We start from the raw sequence: 25,386 nt of genomic DNA, 5'->3' as shown, positions 1-25,386 counted from the left end.
CCTGCCATTCTTATATCACTAATACTGCCACCCCGTCCCCATCACTCAATTATTCTTTCAGTTTTTAGGCAGGATTTACACCGGCCAGAAATGCATAAACTTTAGCTGTACAATTCTGACAAAAGCAGGCACCCATTTAACTCCCACCTCAACTGTGAGGTAGAACATTTCTACCTCCCCAGAAAGTTCTCTGCTATTCTTACATTTTTACCTTAGCATCACCTGTTCTAGAACTTAAGCACGAGTTAATTTTAAACTGCACTGATTTGCAAGTTAGTTCTGCATTCATATTTAGTTTTGGGGGCAAGCTAGTTCCCCAACCCCAGCAAGGAACTAAAGAGATCTGGCTTTAACTTTAAAACAACAGCTGGCGTCTCGCAGTGAGAGACTGAGCGAGGAGGCTGGAGCTGCTGCTGGACTGTGCGCTTGAGGGATCTTGGTTCCCAGGCCGGAGGTCGGGCCCGAGCTCCTGTGGTGGGAGCTCCGAGTCCAAACCGCTGGACTAACAGAGAACCTCAGACCCCAGGGAATATCAGTCGGAGTGAGGCCTCCCGGAGGTCCTCATCTCAGCACCAAGACCAGGCTCTGTCCAACTGCCTACAAACTCCAGTGCTGGATGTCTCAGGCCAAACAACCAGTAAGACAGGAATACAGCACCACCATCAAAAAAAAAAAAAAAAAAGAAATAACAAAAAAATTTGTCACAGATGAAACAGCAAGGTAAAACCCTATAAGACCAAATAAATGAAGACAAATAGACAACCTACCTGAAAAAGAATTCAGAGTAATGATAGTAAAGATGATCCAAAATCTCAGAAACAGGGCTTCCCTGGTGGCGCAGTGGTTGAGAGTCCACCTGCTGATGCAGGGGACACGGGTTCGTGCCCCGGTCCGGGAAGATCCCACATGCCACGGAGCGGCTGGGCCCGTGAGCCATGGCCGCTGAGCCTGTGCATCCGGAGACTGTGCTCCACAATGGGAGAGGCCACAACAGTGAGGGGCCCCGCATACCGCAAAACAAACAAACAAACAAACAAAATCTCGGAAACAGAATGGAGAAAATACAAGAAATATTTAACAAGGATCTAGAAGAACTAAAGAGCAAACAAACAGTGATGAACAACAGAATTACTGAAATTAAAAATACTCTAGAAGGAATCAATAACAGAATAACTGAGGCAGAAGAACGGATAAGTGAGCTGGAAGATAAAATGGTGGAAATAACTGACAGGGAGCAGAATAAAGAGAAAAGAATGAAAAGAATTGAGGACAGTCTCAGAGACCGCTGGGACAACACTAAACGCACCAACATTCGAATTACAGGGGTCCCAGAAGAAGAAGAGAAAAAGAAAGGGTCTGAGAAAATATTTGAAGAGACTATAGTTGAAAACTTCCTTAACATGGAAGAGGAAATAGTCAATCAAGTCCAGGAAGCACAGAGAATACCATACAGGATAAACCCAAAGAGAAACACACTGAGACATATTAATCAAACCATCAAAAATTAAATACAAAGAAAAAATATTGAAATCAGCAAGGCAAAAGCAACAAATAACATACAAGGGAATCCCCATAAGGTTAACAGCTGACTTTTCAGCAGAATCTCTGCAAGCCAGAAGGGAGTGGCAGACCATATCTAAAGTGATGAAAGGGAAAAAGCTACAACCAAGATTACTCTACCCAGCAAGGATCTCATTTAGATTGCACGGAGAAATCAAAACATTTACAGATAAGCAAAAGTTAAGAGAATTCAGCACCAACAAACCAGCTTTACAGCAAATGCTAAGGAACTTCTCTAGGCAGGAAACAAAAGAGAAGGAAAACACTTACAATAACAAACCCAAAACAATTAAGAAAATGTAATAGGAACATACATATCGATAACTACCCTAAATGTAAATGGATTAAATGCTCCAACCAAAAGACAAAGAATGGGTGAATGGATACAAAAACAAGACCCGTACATATGCTGTCTCCAAGAGACCCACTTCAGACCTAGGGACACATACAGACTGAAAGTGAGGGGATGGAAAAAGATATTCCATGCAAATGGAACTCAAAAGAAAGCTGGAGTCACAATTCTCATATCAGATAAAGTAGACTTTAAAATAAAGACTATTACAAGAGACAAAGAAGGACACTACATAATGATCAAGGGATCAATACAAGAAGAAGATATAACAATTGTAAATATTTATGCACCCAACATAGGAGCACCTCAATACATAAGGCAAATGCTAATAGCCATAAAAGGGGAAATCGACAGTAACACAATCATAGTAGGGGACTTTAACACCCTACTTTCACCAATGGACAGATCGCCCCAAATGAAAATAAATATGCAAACACTAGCTTTAAATGACACATTAAACAAGATGGACTTAATTGATATTTATAAGACATGCCATCCAAAAACAACAGAATACACTTTCTTCTCAAGTGCTCATGAAACATTCTCCAGGATAGACCATATCTTGGGTCACAAATCAAGCCTTAGTAAATTTAAGAAAACTGAAACCGTATCAAGTATCTTTTCCGACCACAATGCTATGAGACTAGATATCAATTACAGGAAAAAAACTGTAAAAAAAATACAAACACATGGAGGCTAAACAATACGCTACTAAATAACCAAGAGATCACTGAAGGAAATCAAAACATACCTAGAAACAAATGACAATGAAAACATGACAACCCAAAACCTATGGGATGCAGCAATGGCAGTTCTAAGAGGGAAGTTTAAAGCAATACAATCCTACCTCAAGAAACAAGAAAAATCACAAATAAACAACCTAACCGTAAACCTAAAGCAATTAGAGAAAGAAGAACAAAAAACCCCCCAAAGTTAGCTGAAGGAAAGAAATCATAAAGATCAGATCAGAAATAAATGAAAAAGAAATGAAAGAAACGATAGCAAAGATCAATAAAACTAAACGCTGGTTCTTTGAGAAGATAAACAAAACGGATAAACCATCAGCCAGACTCATCAAGAAAAAAAGGGAGAAGACTCAAATCAATAGAATTAGACATGAAAAAGGAGAAGGAACAACTGACACTGCAGAAATACAAAGGATCATGAGAAATTACTACAAACAGCTGTATGCCAATAAAACGGACAACCTGGAAGAAATGGACAAATTCTTAGGAAAGCACAACCTCTGAGACTGAACCAGGAAGAAATAGAAAATATCAACAGACCAATCACAAGCACTGAAATTGAAACTGTGATTAAAAATCTTCCAACAAACAAAAGCCCAGGACCAGATGGCTTCACAGGCGAATACTATCATTCAGAGAAGAGCTAACACCTGTCCTTCTAAAACTCTTCCAAAACACAGCAGAGGGAGGAACACACCCAAACTCATTCTACGAGGCCACCATCACCCTGATACCAAAACCAGACAAAGATGTCACAAAAAAAGAAAACTACAGGCCAATCTCTCTGATGAACATAGATGCAGAAATCCTCAACAAAATACTAGCAAACAGAATCCAACAGCACATGAAAAGGATCATACACCATGATCAAGTGGGATTTATCCCAGGAATGCAAGGATTCTTCAATATACACAAATCAATCAATGTGATACACCATATTAACAAACTGAAGGATAAAAACTGATAATCTCAATAGATGCAGAAGAAGCTTTTGACAAAATTCAACACGCAGTTATGATTAAAAACTCTCCAGAAAGTAGGCATAGAGGGAACTTTCCTCAACATGATAAAGGCCATATATGACAAACCCACAGCCAACATCGTTCTCAGTGGTGAAAGACTGAAACCATTTCCTCTAAGATCAGGAACAAGACAAGGTTGCCCACTCTCACCACTGTTATTCAACATAGCTTTGGAAGTTTTAGCCACAGAAATCAGAGAAGAAAAAGAAGTAAAAGGAATCCAAATCGGAAAAGAAGAAGTAAAACTGTCACTGTTTGCAGATGACATACTATACATAGAGAATCCTAAAGAAGCTACCAGAAAACTAAAAGAGCCAATCAATGAATTTGGTAGAGTAGCAGGATACAAAATTAATGCACAGAAATCTCTGGCATTCCTATACACTAATGATGAAAAATCTGAAAGAGAAATTAAGGAAACACTCCCATTTACCAACTGCAACAAAAAGAATAAAATACCTAGGAATAAACCTACCTAAGGAGACAAAAGACCTGTATGCAGAAAACTATAAGAAACTGATGAAAGAAATTAAAGATGATACAGACAGATGGAGAGATATACCATGTTCTTGGACTGGAAGAATCAACATTGTGAAAATGACTATACTACCCAAAGCAATCTACAAATTCAGTGCAATCCATATCAAACTACGAATGGCATTTTTCACAGAACTATAACAAAAAATTTCACAATTTGTATGGGAACACAAAAGACCCCAAACAGACAAAACTATTGAAAAAGAAAAACGGAGCTGGAGGAATCAGACTCCCTGACTTCAGACTATACTATAAAGCTACAGTAATCAAGACAGTATGGTACTGGCACAAAAAGAGAAATATAGATCAATGGAACAGGATAGAAAGCCCAGAGATAAACCCATGCACATACAGTCACCTTATCTTTGATAAAGGAGGCAAGAGTATACAATGGAGAAAAGACAGCCTCTTCAGTAAGTGGTGGTGGGAGAACTGGACAGCTACATGTAAAAGAATGAAATTAGAACACTCCCTAACACCATACACAAAAATAAACTCAAAATGGATTAAAGACCTAAATGTGAGGCCAGACACTATAAAACTTAGAGGAAAACATAGGCAGAACACTCTGTGACATAAATCACAGCAAGATCCTTTTTGACCCACCTCCTAGAGAAATGGAAATAACAACAAAATAAACAAATGGGACCTCATGAAACTTAAAAGTTTTTGCACAGCAAAGGAAACCATTAACAAGACGAAAAGAAAAGCCTCAGAATGGGAGAAAATATTTGCAAAGGAATAAATGGACAAAGGATTAATCTCCAAAATATATAAACAGCTCATGCAGCTCAATATTAAAAAACCAAACAACCCAATCCAAAAATGGGCAGAAGACCGAAATAGACATTCCTCCAAAGAAGACATACAGATGGCCAAGAAGCACATGAAAAGCTGCTCAACATCACTAATTATTAGAGAAATGCAAATCAAAACTATAATGAGGTATCACCTCACACCAGTTAGAATGGGCATCATCAGAAAATCTACAAACAACAAATGCTGGAAAGGGTGTGGATAAAAGGGAACCCTCTTGCACTGTTGGTGGGAATGTAAACTGATACAGCCACTATGGAGGACAGTATGGAGGTTCCTTAAAAAACTAAAAATAGAATTACCATATGACCCAGCAATCCCACTATTGGGCATATACCCAGAGAACACCATAATTCAAAAAGAGTCATGTACCACAATGTTCATTGCTGCTCTATTTACAATAGCCAGGTCATGGAAGCAACCTAAATGCCCATTGACAGATGAATGGATAAAGAAGATGTGGTACATATATGCAGTGGAATATTACTCAGCCATAAAAAGGAATAAAATTGGGTCATTTGTAGAGACCTGGATGAATCTAGAGACTGTCATACAGAGTGAAGTCAGAAAGAGAAAAACAAATACCATATGCTAACACACATATATGGAATCTAAAAAAAAAAAAGGTTCTGAAGAATCTAGGGGCAGGACAGGAATAAAGACACAGACGCAGAGAATGGACTTGAGGACACGGGGATGGGGAAGGGTAAGCTGGGACGCAGTGAGAGAGTAGTAGTGACATATATGCACTACCAAATGTAAAATAGATAGCTAGTGGGAAGCAGCTGCATGGCACAGGGAGATCAGCTCAGTGCTTTGTGACCACCTAGAGGGGTGGGATAGGGAAGGTGGGAGAGAGACGCAAGAGGGAGGGTATATGGGGATATACGTATACGTATAGCTGATTCACTTTGTTGTACAGCAGAAACTAACACAACACTGTAAAGCAATTATACTCCAATAAAGATGTTAAAAAAAATAATAAAAGAAAACAACAGCTGGCAAACCAGGGCACTAGCCCAGGTCCTGCTGCCGAAGCAGGTAACTCTGGCCCAGTCCATGAGCTCTTCTGGGCCTTCAATTCACAGAAAGGCAGTTTTCAGTTAGGCACCCCCTCCATTCACACGTTGCCGGGTAGTCAAAGGCCCTGGGGGAGGAACACCGTGGCTGAGGTCAAGCTTGGGCAGCACAAGTATCACCTGGAGGTCTTCTAAACTGCAGAACCCAACCCAGGCCCCACCTGAGAGGCTCTGATTCAGCCAGTCAGGGGTGGGCCCTGAAATCTACATTGTAACAGGCAACCCGGTAATTGATACAGTCACTGGGATGAGAAACTCAGCTCTAAGAAAGGCTGAGAAGCTCTTCCTTCAGATGAGCCTTCAGGCTTCTGCCTCCCCAACACGCCCAAGGCCTCCTTCATGACCTAGCAGTCTTCCGTTATGTCCTCTGGAAGACAGGACTTTCCTGGGGATTCAACCCCCAGCTCAGGGGCACTGAGAGCAAATCATCAGTTGAATATTTATTAACATGCCAGGAACGGTCCTAGTCCTTTAACATACAGCATTATTTAATCCTCAAACTCTCCCAGAAAGAGGTTAATATTCTCCTTTTACAATTTGGATACCACGGCTCATGGAGGTTGCCCAGGAAGAGACGGAGCTGGGATGGGGTGACGACGAGTTTTAGGTGTCAGCGTGCCCAGGCTTTCGTACCTAGAAGTCAGTCGAACACTAACCTAGGTGTTGCTGTGAAGGTATTTTGTAGATGTGGCCAACAGCTGCAACCAACCAGGTGACTTTCAGTAAAAGAGATTAATTTCTGTAATCTGAGTGGGCCTTATTTCATCCAATCAGTTGAAAGAAAGCCTTTAAGGGCAAAAGTGAGGTTTCCCCGAGGAAGAAATTCTGCCTCAAGCCTGCAGCATTACCTCCTGCTGGTGGTTTCCAGCTGCCCTAGAGTCTGGATGTGCCCAGCCTCCACAAACACGCTAGCCAATTTCTTGAAATAAGTGTCTTAAAAACACACACACACACACACACACACACACACACACACACACACACACCACCCCCCCCCATACTGGCTGTGTTCTCTAGAGAACGCTGGCTGATGCCAATGGGAACCCGGGTCCACCCAATCTCAAAAGGCCGTGCCTTGCTTCTAGCCACTGCCCGTACTCTGCCAACCACCACCTGCAACTCAACCAAAATCCACCCAGCTATGTACCTGAGGCCCAGCCTGCTCCAGCTCTCCAGAAGTGTATTTGAATATTAATGCAGATCCTTAACTAGATTTTGAGGATAAATTATTCATATCGAAAGGCTGCCACAAATAGGAGAAGCTTGTTTTTACGTTTTAAGTTTTGTAGTGGGTGGGAGGGAGGCATGGTTTACTCAGTGCTTAAGAACAGTGACTTGTGTATTCCGGGCAAGGTCACTAACTTGCTATATCACTTTAGGCAATCCTGAGTTTCACCACCTGATTAATTATGATGCCAACCTGCAAGTCTGCTTGCCACTGCCCCATCCGTTCAAATTGGCATTAAGTGGTCAGATGGCGCATCAGGATTTCGGATATGACCTACTTTCTGGTTGGGACTCTGGCCGTGAAGGTCCCAAGACATATTCAAGCTCACAGCATCTTGGAAGTTCTGCAGAGCCAACGTGGAGGATGGATGAGGGGCGCTCAACAGACGCTGGCTGAACTGGCCTGTGCTCCCAACCCCGTCCCTGGGCGCCATTTGCAGGTTAAAAGCAAAGATCCAGTTTCCACACTCAAGACACTGCGGTTCAAAGTAGAGAATGCAAGTCCCACAGAAGAAATGTCACAAAGTGCAATAGGGCTCAAAGGAAAGAACAGGAAGTGCTTGTAGATGAGGTGATAGTGGAGAGAAGTCAGAATTTAACAGTAAAAGACTTGAGAGGAATGAAAGGAGGCATTCTGGGCAAAGGCAACAAAGTAAATGGCAGGAAAGCACTGCTGTCTGGGGAAAAGGAAGGGAGAAAGTTAGAGCGGGAAAGTAGGCTACAGGTGGAGGATCAGAGGGAGATGAGCTCAGCTCGGGGAGCCACACTGGCCAAACGGGGAGCCTTGAATGACAAAATATCAAATTGGTAGGTAACGGGGACCTAGTGGAAGCTCCCCAGATGAAAATGGTAAGGACCAAGGCGTGCTTTGGAAACCTGCACGTGGCAACGGAACGCAGAGGAATAAGTTGGGAAAGGGCATTAGAGAGGCCCCGCTGAATTGACAGCAGCTGCTAACATTATCGAGGGCTTACCACGTACCAACCCTGCTGAACCTGCGTGATCTCTTTTAACCCTCACGACAGCTCCTGCATCCCATTTTACAGATATGAGAACCAAGGCACGGGGAGGTCAACAACTGCGCTCTGGGTCCTATAACGAGTCAGCGGTGAGCTGAGACCTACAGCTACCCAAGCTGGTCTAACTCCAGGCCCGGCACACTGACCACTAGAACGGCCTGCCGGGGTCTGCTCGCCGGTGCAGATTCTGAGTTGAGCTGAGAAGCAGGGGGAGCAAAGAGGAGACTCATACACCGCAGAGATGACCTCTCCGTAACCTACCACTTCGGGTGAAGGGGGCTGACTGGGAAGAAGTCTGGAGTAAGGTTCCTGGGGGTTGTGGCACATCAAGCCAGCAAAAAACCCCGATTTCCTCATGAACGTATACCAAGTCCTTCTGCAAATGCCACTACGCATAGCCTAGCTGCTTCCAGGACGGCTGACTTCGTTTTCAACAACTGGAGTATATACTTGATAAGCAAGCCGAACACCCCAAGAGGTGCCAGGAAAGAGAGATGGTGACTGCATAACAGATTGGCTTGAGTCCCTTGAAATTCATATGTTGAAGTCACAGCCCTCAGTGCCCCAGAATGTGACCTTATTTGGAAACTGGGTCGTTGCTGACGTGATTAGTTAGGATGAGTAGGGTGGGCCCCTAATCCTATATGACTGGTGTCCTATAAAGAGGGAAATCTGGCTACAGACATGCGTACAGGGACAATGCCACGTGCAGAAGGCAGAGACTGGGGTGGTGCAGTAGAAACCAAGGGTTGCCAAAGATTGCCAGCAAACTACCAGAAGCTAGGAGCGAAGGAATCCTGCTGAGACCTTATCTCCAACTTTTTGCCCCCAGAACCGTGAGGCAATATATTTCTTGTTGTTTAAGCCACCTGGTTTGTGGTACTTTGTCGCAGCAGCCCTAGGACACTAATGCAGTGACCCATGCCATCCTTTCCAATAAGACGACCATAGGTGCATCTTCACTGCATATTTTAGTAAGTAAAACAAAGTCTACTGTGAAACCTTGTACTGCAATGGATGTAATTACATATAAGACTATCTCTGTACCATGGCTGTGAGCTGAAAACTGGCAAGTGTTTGATATTTCGTCTATCTCCAATTGCCTGGGCATCAGGGACTATCTTTGATTTTGAAACAAAAACCAACTTTTACTTTATCATCAAGGACCTTCTTTCCCTTCCCTTTACTTTTAGAAGCAAATATTGACTGTATCAGGTTCTTCCTGTGACCTGAAGACACCAAGTCCAAAGGACAGTAAATCTGAGGTCCTGCTGTACCCCTCTCCCAGCAGAGGGTCCCCGGTCTGTCCCAGGGCATGAAACCACATCAAGATGACCACAACCCCTCTCAGTTGTAAAGTGGCAACAGTTCTCTGAAATACGGATACTGGCTTTTAGCAGTCACCCCATCTTCACATATGCTCACACACACGATTCCGCAACAACTGTTCATTTCTTTGTTGAACCCATGCATGACTTTGAAGAACATGCGCTTCACGGGTTGGGAGTGAATGGCTGTGGTTAAGAAGGGAAGCTTGTCTACCCTGGGGAATTCCACGTACTGTTTGCAGCTAATGATTAGCCCCACTAAGAAGTGACACCAAAGCAGTACTTCTTTTGATACTTGGAAAATCCCCTACTCCAAAATATTTTTGCACATGTACAAAAATTATGGAAAGTTACACTATAAAACTGGAATCTCCTACAGCTCAAATGTAAGCCACCAGAATTATCTATTTTAAAACAAAACAAACCTATGACGTTCCTATGGGGCACAGCACTCACTCTTCGAAGTTAACATTTATTGAGCATTTAAGATGGGACAGGCGCAGTTCTAAGCCTGTTGCATGGAATGAATTGTTTAATTCTCACAACAACCCCCTGTGGTAGGCACCATTATTATTCCCATTGTGCAGGTGCGAATGAAGCACAGACTGCTTAAGAAATGGCCCGAGGTCACACAGCAACGTGTGGTAGAGCTGGGATCCCAAACCAGGCAGTCTGGCTCCAACACACCCCACCCCCTTAACTAACAAACAACCAAGCCAGACATATAGACAAACAAGACAAAAGGGAATAATGTGAGTGGGGACAGGTTAAGGAGGGTGGGTTGAGGATGGGAACAAAAGAAGAACAACGATTACATCCCAGGCACCGGGCTGGCACCTCACACGTGCTTTTCCTACTTCACTGGCACACCCTTGAGGGTAAGCATTACTTTCCGACTCAACAGATGAAACACTGAGACTAGGGGAGATTAAAGTAACCTATAATGAGGGCAGATTATTATGTGACGCCCCAACAGGCAGCTTTGCTGACTGCAAAAACCAGTGCTGTTTTTTCAGCTCATGTTCTCCAGAGTCATGGTTTCAAACTGTAACTTTGGCATTACGGATGGTGCAATCTGCTTTTCAAAGTCAATCCAGCATCGGAGAGCAGTGGTGCTGGGGTCAGGAGTGGGGCGCGTTGGCCCATTCCAGCTGCAAGCTTGCACGGAAAACCTGAGTACAGCGTAGATGCTTAATGTGCCAGCCCGGGAGCCAGGAAGCTCAGGGTCTAGACCCACTTCTGGCACTCATTAACTGTGTTGGTTTAGCCAAGCCCCCCAACCTCGGTGGGCCTCTATTTTCCTTAAATACGAATTGGATATAAGGATGCCTGGCCTGTGGACCTCATAAGGGCATGTAAAAGGTGTTACCAATAAAGGTGAATTGGCTGCGAAAACTGTAAGATGCTCGACAGCTGATCATCGTCAGAATGAACAAAATCAGGTCATCCCAGCAGCTACCACGTCCAGCAGGTCCACACATGCCAGCTGGGGAAGGCAACACCAGAAGAATGGCCCAGCGTGAACCTCACCCTCTCCCCCAGGAAATCTGGGCTCAGGGCATCCAAGGTCTGGCTGGGCCTAGGTCCTCAGAGCTTCCCCCAAAGCAGGCTTGCTGGTCTAACTAGGTATCACAGGAGAGGCTGGGCCGGGGAGGGAAGTCCTTGAAGAGCGAACAGCCTCATCTCCCTCACCGCACATTTTGCAGGCCGGCTGGCATTCAGCAGTGATAAGCGCAGGGTGCCACCTGGGCCGGCAGCCCGCACTGGCTTTCATCCATGTATGTCGCAGGATCGGGAAAGGTAGCAGTGCAGTGCGTACCACTCCTGCAGGGGCAGGGGATGCAGGTGAGACCACCCCACAGGGTAGAGAGAGACTGGACGAGTGAGCTGAAAGAATCTTTCCCTCCTGGTGTTCTGAACAGACAGGAGCCCACCGAGACTCTCACCAACCCCCTCGCCATTAGTTCCGGCCCCAGGAAGAGGAAGGGATCAGATCTGCATAACACTGAATCACCCAGCACTTCGGCACAATGACCCCTCCAGGAGAGGGTGGAGAAGCTCGTCTGGCAACTGCCTACACAAACAGGGCAATTCTGAAGAGCAGCAAACAAACCAGTCTGGCCCCAATTCCCATTTTGCATAAGATTGCAGTCCACAAAAAACAACGTCCGAGGAACCCTTGTTGATCACTACCGACTGTTAACACTAAGGTTTGGGCCAAGAGTGAATGAAAAAGGCCCCTTTGAGGGAACTGTGGATAAGGCCATTTTGTGGAAATTGCTGTGCTGCGTCTTTAGACTCCAACTGGCCATTGGTAGCACCAGATGCTTCAGTCAACAGATCTCAGTGAACTTGGTTTTAAAAGAAAGTTACACTGAAAGGTTTGAACCTACAAACCAAAGGGGACTTGTTAGTCACTAGGTGACTGTCAGGGTACCTGTTTTCTTTATGCTAAAAAGGGGTTACACGAGTTCCGGGGGCTGGAGGATTGTTAGGTGTGGGGGATGGTTAGGTACGAGCAGGTCCGTTTGTGTGCTAGCCTCGGAGCTGACACTCACCACAGCTGCTTAATCCAGGGACGCATCAAAACACGAACTGCAATGGGTTAAAATCCAGAGGGGGCCACCGTGTTGGGCCGGGTGCATGGTTCTTAAGAGAAACGTGCATCCTCCCGGGGGCCAAGGCCTCCTTCGGTTCCAGAAAAAGACATCTCAGCTTACACGAGGTACCGAACGAAGAGAGTGAGCCAGAAAATTTCCAGCATACCGTCTCCCCTCCCCACCCCCGAACTACCCTTGATCACCGTCAAACACAGCTGAAAGGTGTTCTCTAAAACCTAACGGATGATTTCACGCACTTCATTCCCAAAAGCCTAAGAGCCACAGCGACAGCACTAAGAGGCTTCGTTCGGATTCACAAAAAAGGGAGGCGCACAGTCGTCCGCAAACCCGCAGTCCCCCGGGGGTGGAGGGTGGAAGAACGCAGGGGTGCCCCCCCCAGGTCCCTCGCTACCCTCCAGGGCTCCCGGCCAGGTCCCCCAACACCCCGCTCGCGTCCCGCTCTCCTGTTACCTCGCTCGCGTGTCCGCCGGCGTCCGACACTTGAGCCGTCGGTTCCGCGGGAGCCTTCTCCTCCTCCCCGGCGGCCAAGGGGCTACTTGGAGCCGCTCTGGGATTCCCGCCGCTACCCGGCGCAGCCTGGCTAACGCCGTTCACGCCGGCGCCCACTCCTCCGGCCGAAGAGGCGGCGGCGGCGGCGCCGAGCAGCGCGTGGGCCCCGTCGGCGTCCCCGGCAGCCACGCTGTGCACCAGCCACGCGTCCACTCGGGTGCAGGGAATGAAGGGGACCCCCAGCGCGCGCACCTCCCGGAGCAGCTGGCTCTCCGGCGGCGCCACGGGGTCCCGCTCCCGGCCCTTAGGGTGCAGGAGCTCGGCGCGCCTCCACCCTCCTGAGGCCGGGAAGGGGCTGAGCGCGTAGGCAGGGCTCGTCGGGCCGCCCGAGAGCAGAAGCTCATCTCCGAGCAGGGTCCGCGGCGGGAGCAGCAGGTAGAGGTCCAGGTCCAGGCGAAGCCCCGCCAAGCTAAGCAGGATGGTGAGGTGCAGGAGGCTGCCGCCGTCCGACCACCACGGCTTCAGGTACTTCATCCCCCGCCGCGCGCCCGGGGACGCCCCTGCCGGCGCCCGCGGGTCCCTGCGCGCCGGCCGCCGCTTGGGCACGTGCGGCCCCTGCGCGCCGCCGGCACCTGCCCGGAAGAGACAGAAACAATGGACCCGGGCGTGCAGCGGCCGTCGCGGGCCCCCGGAGCCGGGCACAAAAACAGTTCCACCGCAGCCGCCCAGGTGCCTGCGGCTCGGGAGAGGCGGAGGAGGAGGAGCTACCTACGCGCAGAGCTGGCCAGCTTAGCCGCCCCGCTGCCCCGCAGCCGCGCGCTGCAACCAGGCCCCGCCCCGGGCCGCGGGCGCCGCCGCCGGGGACACGCCCACTGCCGCCCCAGGCCTGCGTGGGGCGGGGCTCCCGGGCTCAAAGGCTCTTTATTTGGGGGGAACGCAAAGCTTTCTGGGAGCAGAAGTTGTTCTGAGCGCCAAGTGGCCCCCAACCCTGTGGCCGTGGGCTGGGCGGTTGTGGCTGAGTGCGCGGGGTGGGAGTAGGGGGTCCGCGGTAAAGGTGGGTGGGAATGGACCAGATGTGTAGACTGGGGGCGGGGGGGGGGGGCGAGGAGCGGGGGAGTCGAGGCACTGGGCAGCATGCAAAGGGCTTCCACCCACACGAGAACACTGAGCTGGCACAGTGGGTTCACATCCCAGCGCCACTACCAGTCGTGTGACCGTGAATAAGTTACTTCTCTGTGCCTCAGTTCTCTTATCTGTAAAATGGGGATAGTAGTACCTGTCCAATAGGGATGTGGTGAAGTCAGAGGAAATATTAGATGTAAAGCCCAGAATTTGACATATAGATTCCACTGCTACCGTAAGGATCAAACAGCACTGCTCTCCGTTCCCTCCCGCCTCTCCCAACTCCCGACCCTGTGCTCCAGCCTCACAGACTCCTCCCTGTGTCCTGGGCTACCCCTGCATGAGGCTATGCCTTCCCTCATGGTCTCCTTTGCTCCTGAAGTGACGGTTAAGAGCACCAGCGCTAGAGTTATCGTGCATGACTTCAAAGCCCCCTCCATTTCTTACTAGCCTGGAACCTTGGACAAATTGGTCACTCTCTGTGCCTCAGTTTCCTCATTGTGAAATGGGACTAATAAGAGCACCCCCTCAGCACACCTGTTGTGAGCCCCAAATGAGCTGTATGTATACCACCAACCACAGTACCTGGTAGGTAGGAAGCAGTCTCTGAGTGTTACCCATTATTTGTACTACCTATCCTCCAAGGCTTAACCCAAAGATAACATCCTCTGAATTTTCACCATTTGTGATTCTCTTCCCCCATCTGTTCTCCCACAGTGATTTCTCCATATGCCAACATTGCAACACTTGGCACTTTTCACTTTGCATTGTAGGTGAAATTGTTCTGATTTGCCCATTATGAATTCTTGAGGGCAAAAAACCTGTTTGGCTCACCTTTGTGCCCGCGTGGTACCCAGCACTGGGCCTTGCCATTGTAGGTTTTACTAACTCCCATTTCCTTCCGGGGCGGGGTGGGGAGGGCAGAGAGGCAGAAGGTGGTGATGCCTACCTGAGGGTTGGCAGTTGTGTAAGAAGTTGAGCAAGATTTGTTTTTTGTTTTTTGGGTTTTTTTGCGGTACGCGGGCCTCTCGCTGTTGTGGCCTCTCCCGTTGCGGAGCACAGGCTCTGGACGCGCAGGCTCAGCGGCCATGGCTCACGGGCCCAGCCGCTCCGCGGCATGTGGGATCCTCCCGGGGCACCAACCCGTGCCCCCTGCATCGGCAGGCGGACTCCCAACCACCGCGCCACCAGGGAAGACCCAAGACTTGTTTCTAAAGGCCCCTTCCTCCACCTGGTTTTCTCCTCTGTCTTGGGCCTACTGTAATGAGAACTTCACACCAGATGTCAGTTTGCCCCATGAGAACCAGGGGAGCTGAAGCAGACTTCTTCAAAGTCGCTTCCGCTTTAAGCCTTGGGGGTGGGGTTATGGGGTGGTGAAGACGCTGGAAGAGAGACACTCGCAGGGTTAGTGAGATTTGGGACAGTAGCCCTGTTCACAGCATTTAGTCCCTGGACAGGGATTCAGGTTCTGGGCTTGGTTAACGTCTGCTGAATTCAGATATTTACCTCAGTTTTTACTGAGGACCCACTGAGCTGCCTAACACTGTGAAGGATAGGATATGATTTCATTAGGGACGGAAAGAATGTTCTCAAATGCCTAAATATTTTGGAGATATAAATGACTATACGGGAAGTGCCGTAACCCAGGTGAGAACAGAGATGGTACCTTCTTTAAGGTGGTATCTCCTAGAACCTTGCACGCAGTTGGAGCTCAAGACATATTTTTTTCAGTTGAATTGAGGCATTTACACTTGAGATGAGTTTTGAGGGATCCTAATAGACTAGGAACAGGAAGGACCTTCAAACTTCCTTCCTAATGTGGTTGGCGATAGAGGTTGACCCTCCACCTTTAAAATGTGAGCTGATAATCACAGTATCTGTCAGACTGCTCAATTCAAATGTGTGGATTATGGACTGGTGAGAAGGGGGGCACAGAAAGGACCTTGAGGCCAAATATGAAACAGGAGACTCATCATCAGTCCTACACACCTTTGACCTTCAACATAACAAAAGGTCCCATTTTTAGGAAGGCAGAGAGAGTGGAGTGAGAATGGGTTTTTTTGTTTGGTTGGGGTTTCTTTTTTGTTTTTTTCTAGAATACCTCCACCATTGCCTTGTAAAAGTCTTGAAAAGTCATCTATGTTTATTAAAATCCTTAAATCAGTGCTACTCAAGGGATAGTCCAAAACTGGGATCAGTCCATAACTGTTTGTTTCTGGTTCAGATAAGGAGAGTAATAGAATTGAGAGTGTTTAGAAATGTTTATAGTAATTTGACATTGTTGTAACAACCAACCCATGATCAGTGGGTTTGCTTTTGTATACTTTTGTTACTTAATTTTTCTAGAAATGAATTTTTTTTTAATTGTACGGAAGTACTGACCTATAACAAATTGGGGAAAAAAAGCTGGTCCTTCACCAGGATTAGTTTGAGATGCACTTAATGCATTCCTGTGAGGTAGGCAGGTTCTAAGATGACTTCTAGTCCTCCCCTTTCCTCGAGTGTGGGCTGAACCTGGTGACTTGCTTCTAACAAACAGAATATGGCAAAAGTGATGGGATGTCATTTCCAAGATTAGGTTACAAAAAGACTCAGCGTCTTCTGTCTTGCTTACTATCCTAGTCGGGCTGCTATAACAAAATACCATAGAACTGTGTGGCTTACAAACAGCAGAAATTTGCTTATAGTTCTGAAGGCTGGAAGTACAAGGTCAGGGTGCCGGCACGGTTAGGTTCTGGTGAGAGCCCTTGTCTGGGTTGTAGACTGCTGGCTTCTGATTGTATCCTCACAGAGAGGAAGGGGCAAGGGAGCTTTCTCAGCTGCTTTCTTAAGGGCACTTATCCCATTCATGATGGCTCTGTACTCATCACCTAATCACCTTCCAAAGGCCCCACCTTGTAATACCATCACCTTGGAGGGTAGGTGTCAACACATGAGTTTTGGGGGGATAAAAGCATTCAGACAGCACTACCTTCTCTCTCCATCTCTTGCTCTCTCCCTCTTGGAGAGGGCTGCCATGCTGTGAGGATCCCTATATAGGAGCTCACGTGGCAAGGCACTGGTGTCTTCAGCCGACAGCCAGTGAGAACCTGAGGCCTGCCGCAGCCATCTGAGCGAGCTTAAAGCAGATCCTCCCCTGGCTGAGGTTTGAGATGATGGTAGCCCTAGCCAACTCCTTGATCGCAGCCTTGTGAAAGACCCAAGCCAAAGGATGTACCTAAGCTGCACACGGATTCCTGACCCAGAAATGACTCTAAGATAAGAAATGTTTCAAGCCAATAAGTTGTGGAGTTAATTTGTTACACAGCCTAGTTAACTAACAACCTGTGTCAGAAGTGGACATCAGACAAGTGGAAGGAAAAACTAAAAATGCAACTGCAGTTGTGTAGTATGGTTAGTGACATTCTCCATGAATCAGTTATAACTGTGAAGTAACATTACAGTAGTACATTCTGGGTCCTTCATGCAATAATCTGGCTTACCCCTATAAATATAAGATTGTAACTTGGCATGAAAGATATCACTAAAACACTGGCACTGTCAGCTGGTGTGAGGTGACCACAAGCATCAGCATCTTCTCCCATGGCAATTGCTTTTATCTATCCAAAATAAGCAAGAGGAGCTTCCCTGGTGGCGCAGTGGTTGAGAGTCCACCTGCCGATGCAGGGGACACGGGTTCATGTCCTGGTCTGGGAAGATCCCACATGCCGCGGAGCGGCTGGGCCCGTGAGCCATGGCCACTGAGCCTGCGCGTCCGGAGCCTGTGCTCCGCAATGGGAGAGGCCACAACAGTGAGAGGCCCGCGTACCACAAAAAATAAAAACAAAACAAAATAAGCAAGAAAGAAAACAGGTCTGAACATTGGCATCCTTCTTTTAGAAAGTTTCTGCTAATATTAGCTATAAGAAATTTAAATTCGTGGTAGAAATTCCAGGGTTAAGCAAAAAAAAAAATTCCAGGATTAATAGCATATTAAAAATCTAAGACATAAATTAAGATATAAGTCATATTATCTAGGAGGAAGAATTAAGCATAGCTAGTTTCAAAACAGGCACAGTCACTAGAATTTAAATGACTCTGCAACTGTTGAGACATTTTGCCAAAGGCTTCTGCAAAATAGGTTCATGAATGGCCTAATTTGCGATCTAATATCTAACAGTCTTGGTGATGATGAATCAACTGATACTTCGTGAAGAGGAAGAGTTTATCCTCATTCTCTTATCAGTCTATAATCTTCTGAAAGTTGCTCTGGACTTTGGGATGGTGATGCTCACCATCTGTGTGTTCACACATGGCATTCATTGGAGGAGCTGCGACATACTGAACCCTGCTCTGTGCTGGGACCTTTCCAGGCACAATCTCATCTACTAGTCACAGCAACTCTATGAAGTACGTATTACCTCCATTTTGTATTATCTAGATAAGGACACTGAGGTTCAGCGTCATGATACCCTGTGCCCACAGACATGCCGGCGGTAAATGGCAGAGTCAGAATTCAAATGCGCAATCTCTCCACTTTCCACTGCAGTTCACACCTCCTCTGTGCTGTCTGGCTTGTTTATTCATGACTCAACCTCCTGCTCCTGCAGGAGAGAATGCCCTTCCTCAATCACTGCATTCTTCCCACAGCTTTTGAAAGTGTAAAATCTGCTCGCAGTTTATCTTCTCTGCAGAGTTTCAGGGGAGTTGAAATATTGGTTTTGTCTCTCCGTACGATGCTCCACCTTCTTGATCTTTTACACAAAAATAACCATCTCTGGATTTAGAGCAGCCTGTGCGGTTCGGTGATCCCTGCAGTTTTCACTCCTCTGGATCCACGTCAGCCTCAATTACCGTCAGTGACAAAGCAGGCACCCGTTTGGTGACAGTCATTGGGATACAAAGACATGTAAGACAAGCGCTTACAGTCTTATTAGGGAAGCAGGATGTGCACAGGGTGAAATGCATGCCACTGATCTGGAGGCATAAGACTCCTCATGTGAGAAGTATGTTTAAGACCAGGCCTGTGCCAGGGAACTCACAAGCTAAATAGCTTTGCTGCCCGCCACCTAGTCTCTATGGTGTGAATTCTTACATTCAGGTCAAGGTTCCAAAGTCTGCAGTTGCTGTGTGTGTGTGTGTGTGTGTGTGTGTGTGTGTGTGTGTGTGTGTGTGTGTGTGTGTGTGTGGTGTGTGTGTGTGTGTGTGTGTGTGTGTGTGTAAGGGGATTGCAGGGACAGAAAGGAAATTAAGAAGAGAGGTCTAGGGGACATTGGAGTGAGGCCGGTCGGCAGGGAATGAGAAATCTACAACAAGTTTGCAGTAGAGACATTTGGGAGCAAAGGGGAACTGCCATTGCCAACCCTCGTCCTGTCTATCACATCCAGAATGCTGGACCCCTAAGCTATCGTGGGCCTGTTCTGTTTAACCACAAACCTAGTCAGTGTGGCGAACCACTATAATAAACAACTCCCAGACTCAGTGGCTTAACCCAATGAAAGTTTACTTTCTTATTTCACAGTCCAGAAGAGGGTTTAGGATAAGGGGAGTCTGTGCTCTCTGGGGTCATTTGAGGACACAGGCCCTCTTCTTATGTGGCTCTGTCCTCCTCTGGGTCCTCAGCATCCTCTCCATTCAGCTGGCATATGGAGAAAGAGAGTAAAGAGCAAGCAGAGGAGGATTTTATGGGCCAAACCCAGAAGTGGCCCCCATGACTTCCGCTCACATGCCATTGGTCAGAACTTGGCCATGTGGCCTCACCTAAGTGCAATGGAGGCTTGGGAGGTGGGCCTAACTGTCCTCCCAAGACCAAAGGGAAAGGGTGGATACCTGTCTTTGCCACATCTGTCCCTTGGTCTTATTTTGCATTCTATTCATTCAGAAGCCATTTACTCAGCACTACTGGGTATCTAGCTCTTTTTGACTAAAAATATTATTTTAGCCACTCATAGGCAATTAGCACACAAACGCAACACTAGAATGGCTTGTTCAAGGCAGAGCAGCACTTTACACTGACAGTCTGAGTGTTTAAGAAATGCTGACTGAAACAACATGGATGGACCTAGAGATTATCATACTAAGTGAAGTAAGTCAGACAGAGGAAGACAAATATTATATGATATCGCTTATATGTGGAACCTAAAATATGACACAAATGAACTTATCTACGAAACAGAAACAGACTCACAGACATAGAGAACAGACTTTTGGTTGCCAAGGGGGAGGGGGTTTGGGGTTAGCAGATGCAAACTATCAATATTATATATAGAATGGATAAACAACAAGGTCCTACTGTATAGCACAGGGAACTACATTCAATATCCTGTGACAAACCATCATGGAAAAGAATATGAAAAAGAATGTATATATACGTATGAATCACTTTGCCGTATAGCAGAAATTAACACAACATTGTAAATCAACTATACTTCAATAAAATAAAATTTAAAAGAAAACAGAAATGATGCCTGATGAGAATGGTCAAAGCCGATGGTACGTATGTGGCGAGAGCTTGGGATTCCCCAGTCTAATCCCGGTTTGGCCCAAGCAAGTCATTTTGGGAAGGGCACCTATATCTCTGGACGCTGCACCTCTCACCTGCACAGTCAGAACTTGAACTGGCCAGGTTTCTAAGTTCCCTTCTCACCTTGAGTGTCCCTGAAAGTCCTGGTGACCACTGATGACTATGTTAGATGACTACTAAATTCAGGCACTCGGCAGCGACCACCGCGCAGACCGGACTTCAACTCGCTCGCAACTCACTCTGCTTCCTCTGCAGCCGTGTCTGACAAACCCGATATGGGTGAGACTGAGAAATTCAATAAGTCGAAGTTGAAGAAAACAGAAACGCAAGAGAAAAATCCACTGCCTTCAAAAGAAACGATTGAACAGGAGAAGCAAGCAGGTGAGTCGTAAATGAGGCGTGCACCGCCAATATGCACTGTACATTCCACAAGCATTGCCTCCTTATTTTACTTCTTTCAGCTGTTTAACTTGGTAAGATGCAAATAGGTTGGATCAAGTTTAAATGACTGTGCTGCCCCTTTTCACATCAAAGAATGGAGAACTACTAACAACAAAGGCCGCGCCTGCCTCTCCCTTCCGCCCGCCTTTCTGGCTGGCAGGGAAGGAAAAGAACTTGCATGTTGGTGAAGGAGGAGGCTGGGTGGGACGACAGTGAAATCTGGAGTAAAGCGCAAGCTGGTCCACAGTGTCCTGAGGGCTGTAAAATGCAGTTTAATCAGAGTGCCATTTGTTGTTGTGCAAACGATTTTAATTAGTGGAACGCACAATTTTTTAAAATATGCAAATAAAAAGTTTTAAAACCTGAAAAAAAAATTACTACCAGGTCTGAGTTCTCACTTAACTATGAGGCTATCAGACCTAAAGCACCACCGCACAACTTTAGAAAAGAAAGCAAAAGACAATACACTCCACTCTTAACCATCTCCAACTAGAAGAAGAATCTGAAAGGCATCTCTCTCTGACAAGTTTGCATCTTTGTGATGCATCTTCCTTACTTTTTTTGCACATGCCCCGTCTGATGACATTCTGAAAGTCTAACACTCCAACTGATCTTCACTCTCCAACTTTACACTATTTGATGATAGGGAAGCAGCACATAAGTTGGGTTGTGGGGCAAGTCACTGATCATTCACAAAGTAGAAAACCCAAGCAACCACCATTGAGAATTAATATAGGTACAGTTTACAGAGGACTGATGTATTGCTCCTTTGCTATAAGAAACTCGTTTTGAGGCCAGTGACCCTGATCATTATTCCATAAGGTTGACGGTTTTTAAAAATTACCTAACGGAGGTTTCGTTTAGCACCTGAACTCTCTCATTTGCTTAATCATCTCCCTTAAGCATATTTGTAGTTTTGATAGCAGCTATAATGTTCTCTTTACTGATTCACATCATTAACCAGTTCCTGCCTAACTGTTTCTTTGTGCCTGCTGGTTTTCTCTAATTCCTAGTTTTATCTTCCTGAATTCTGGAATCTCTATCTGATCTTAACTCAGCAGCAGCCTTCTGATTGCCAAACTATTGATGCAAGAACAGAAGGCGGGGCTTCCTGGGCCATCTAGATCTGCTTCTGAGCCCCTGCCAACCTCTGCCTGCCTTCGCCCACCTTTTAAAAAGGTATATACTAGTCATAGTTTCTGCTTGCTGACCAAATGTTGTCTATGATATTGTAGTAGGTTGGATAGACCCCCCTGATTTCATGTCACCACACAAAACCTCAGACTGTGACCTTTTTTGGAAATAGGGTCTTTGCAGATGTAACTAAGGTAAGGATTGAGGTGACATCATACTGAATTAGGATGAGCCCTGAATGTGAGTGTCCTTTTAAGAGACAGACAAGGACACACACACCTATAGAGAAGGAGGTGATGCGAAGACAGAGGCAGAGATTGGAGTTAATGCTGAACAAGCCACCAGAAGCTGGAAGAAGGCAGGAAAGATTCTCCCCTTGAGCCTTCAGAGGCAGCACAGCCTGCCTGCGGTTTGATTTCAGACTTCCAGGTCCCTGGATCTGTGAAAGAACACATTTCTGTTGTTTTAAGCCACCAGGTTTTTGTGTCATTTGTTAGGGCATTTCTAGGAATGGAATACACATAATTTTACAATTTTCCTTCTCTTTTTGTTTTGTTCTTCTTATTATAGAAGAATGATTTTTGTCCCTGCGTAAAGACTGGGATACTCTGGGTACTGTCACGTTCATGGCAACCTCAGAGGCAGGATAGAGGAAGGAGCGTCGCTGAAACAGGAGTTACGACATTAGCACTCAGGAGGCCTGTTCAGGGAAGGGCAGATGGGTGGGTGGCTCGTCTTGGAAACCACCTGAACCTTGGGCCTCATCCTTGTGTCTTACCTTCAAGGCTCCATCTGCACTGACTCTTGTCCTGTCCCCCACCTCTCACCTGCTGGGAGGCCCCAGCAAAACACTGCATCAGGCTTTTGTAAGAGAAGTTGATAAAAACTTATCTGTGACCTCCTTCCTACAAACTTGAAATAACTTTCAGTTTTCCTCCTGATGATAGAAGTAATATGTGCTCCTTGTAAAACAACACCAACAGATAAGAGAGAAAGGAAATAGGAACTTGAAATCACCTAGAATTTCCCCACCCAACATAGTATACACACCTGTATTTATATTATTTTTATTAAAATAATTTTTATAATTTATATAATACCATATGTAAGTTATATAACAATTTTTATAAAAATAATTTGTTTTTGTAACAAATTGTTTTTGTAACTGCTTTTTAAAAACCACTATAAGCAAATACAGTTCCACACTGTCATCTTTATAAGCTGCAAAATATCCCAGAACACAGATGTGCCTTGATTTAGTTAGAGTTTACTACTGATAAATTTTAGGTTGTTGTCATATATTTTCACTATTATAAACAATTTTACAATAAACTTCTTTTAGACCTAATTTTGGGCACATATCTGATTATTTCTATAGCATGAATTCCCCCAAATTTTTGAGTGAAAGAATATAAACTTTTAGAGGAGTTAGATATAGTCTGCCAATTACTCTCCCGAAAGGACCATGTATGATGACTTTCAGTCCTTTTCATCAATATATCCGAATTTTGAGTTACAGTAAATATTCCCTAATTTTCTGAATAAAACTATCATAACCTTGCTGTTACTAACATCTAGATTAGAAAGGATCTTAAAAAAAAAGAGTTTCATACAGTAACTGGAATTTTTTTGGAGTGCATTTTCCTTCAGTTGTCTCCTTTCTCCCTTTCTGTCTTATTTCTGTTTGAAAGTGCTTTGTGATCACAGTGTGTTATTTACTACTTTGTGACTCTTACAAGCATCAATTAACCATGAACATGACTCACCCTGATGTATGTCTTTCTTAATTCAGTGGTAAGTGCACTTTCCCAATTCCGTTGCACTAAATATCTCCAAACCTTCAGAACTGCCAGAATGAGTTAGGAAGAAACAGTATCTGGATCTGTTTCCTACAGAAGTGTCAATATTTGCTAAAACAAAGAGCTGGGACTACCCCCAATGGAACGCCATCTGTCCTTGTCTTTGAGAGGCTGCAGGAAAATCCTTTCACAGCCAAGAGATGGTTATTTGGCATAACTGATACTGAAATTCAGCAAGGTGGCTTTCAGAGGTGAAACAGGCCGATAAAGAGAGACTTTGCTGTGTGAAAACGGGAAGTTTAGAAATGTGTTTCAGTTTTGAATCTATAAACTAAGGATTATTTACTTTACCAAAATATTTCCCATAGGAATCTTTTAATCAGCACGATCACCTAGCTGACTTAAACATTCCGGTCATGAACATGTTATTTTCTTGTACAGCTTTTCAGGAAGTAAGCAGCTGGTAAGATGAGACACAGCTTCCTTCTCAGAGTCTCATTATTTCAACCATGCTGCTTCTTAAGCAGATAAGCTCCCTACTTTGTTCTACGATATATGGAAGCTCAGTTCTGTTGCAGTTTTAGGGTGGAGGCATAAGACACAGAGTCCAGCTTCTGAAGTATGGTTAGTTGCCTGACTCGGGTTCCAAAGGAAACCTGGTCACCTGGCTTCCTTTGGAGAAAACCCAGATTCCTTTGAACAGCAACCTGAAGAATAATTGAAGAGATCATCTCAGGTTGGAGTGAAATTCTTCAAAATACATTCGACGGCTTTCAGGGCCCAGTCCTCCTCCAGAGCACTGCTCAGTGGGATGTTTGCCCCTTAGAATTTCAGTCCATCTGTGTAGTGTCCAGCTCTCCCCTGAGAACACATTTATTTGGGAACCTCGAACATTCCATAACATTCTTATGATTCCCCACTTTATCCAGCTATGTCACTTCTTCCAAGTTTATTTCCAGCAGATGCTGCCAGCCCTCAGTGGGACCTTCACCTAATCTCATTCTTCTCAGGAAAAGAGCAGTCATCCCAGCCCCAAGAGGGCTGTAGGCCACCTCCTCTAGCTGTCCCTGCTGTAGGCTGGAATGAACCAGGAGGGCAGATCTTCCCACACTGCTCTGCATCTTGGACATCTTGGCCCAGGTTAACTAGATCCAGCTAAACCAGAGGGTCTTGGCCACTATGGAAACATATATTTCAGCCCCCAAAGATACATGGGTATGTTTCTCTAATGGCTTTTTATATGGACTAAATTTATGCATTCATTCAATAAATACTTAGTGAACATTACTATGCGTCAGGCATTGTTCTGAGAACATGTTTCTGTGAATAAAACAAAGCGCCAGGTTTAATGGAGTCTGTAATCCACTGGGGGCAGACAGACAATAAATAATTTATCAGAGGGTGATACAAAAATAAATAAATAAAGCAGGGAAAAAGGGTTGAAGGGGAGGAGAGTGATGATGGGTGTACGGTGCACACACCCGTGTTACATAAGGAGGGAGACATGGAAAGTCTGACCTGCAGGAGGTGAGGGAGAGCACCAGGCAGTTCAGTGGGGAAAGGCATAACCCAGCTAGTGAGAATAGCAAGGT

General features: G+C 45.7%; 2 protein-coding genes across 2 annotated transcripts in view; one reads left to right on the top strand and one right to left on the bottom strand.

The window, feature by feature from the left end:
* Window positions 1-13,550, bottom strand: part of NFE2L3 (NFE2 like bZIP transcription factor 3) — a 31,153-nt gene extending 17,603 nt beyond the window's left edge. The window contains exon 1 of the mRNA XM_019926629.3: window positions 12,758-13,550. Within this exon, the coding sequence (XP_019782188.2) occupies window positions 12,758-13,330 (573 nt within the window). The 5' untranslated portion in view covers window positions 13,331-13,550. The remainder of the gene's footprint in view (window positions 1-12,757) is intronic.
* A 6,851-nt stretch (window positions 13,551-20,401) lies between these two features.
* LOC109548569 (thymosin beta-4-like) lies at window positions 20,402-21,078 on the top strand. Its single transcript, XM_033863098.2, is given in 2 exon segments — window positions 20,402-20,666; window positions 20,668-21,078. Coding segments are annotated over 2 exon segments (222 nt in total). The 5' UTR covers window positions 20,402-20,589; the 3' UTR covers window positions 20,813-21,078.
* The last annotated feature ends 4,308 nt before the right edge of the window (window positions 21,079-25,386 follow it).

Source organism: Tursiops truncatus, chromosome 9 (genome assembly GCF_011762595.2).
Source record: "Tursiops truncatus isolate mTurTru1 chromosome 9, mTurTru1.mat.Y, whole genome shotgun sequence".
Classification (NCBI taxonomy): domain Eukaryota; kingdom Metazoa; phylum Chordata; class Mammalia; order Artiodactyla; family Delphinidae; genus Tursiops; species Tursiops truncatus.
Note: the sequence above shows the minus strand (reverse complement) of the source record. Positions and strands in the feature narration are given on the sequence as shown.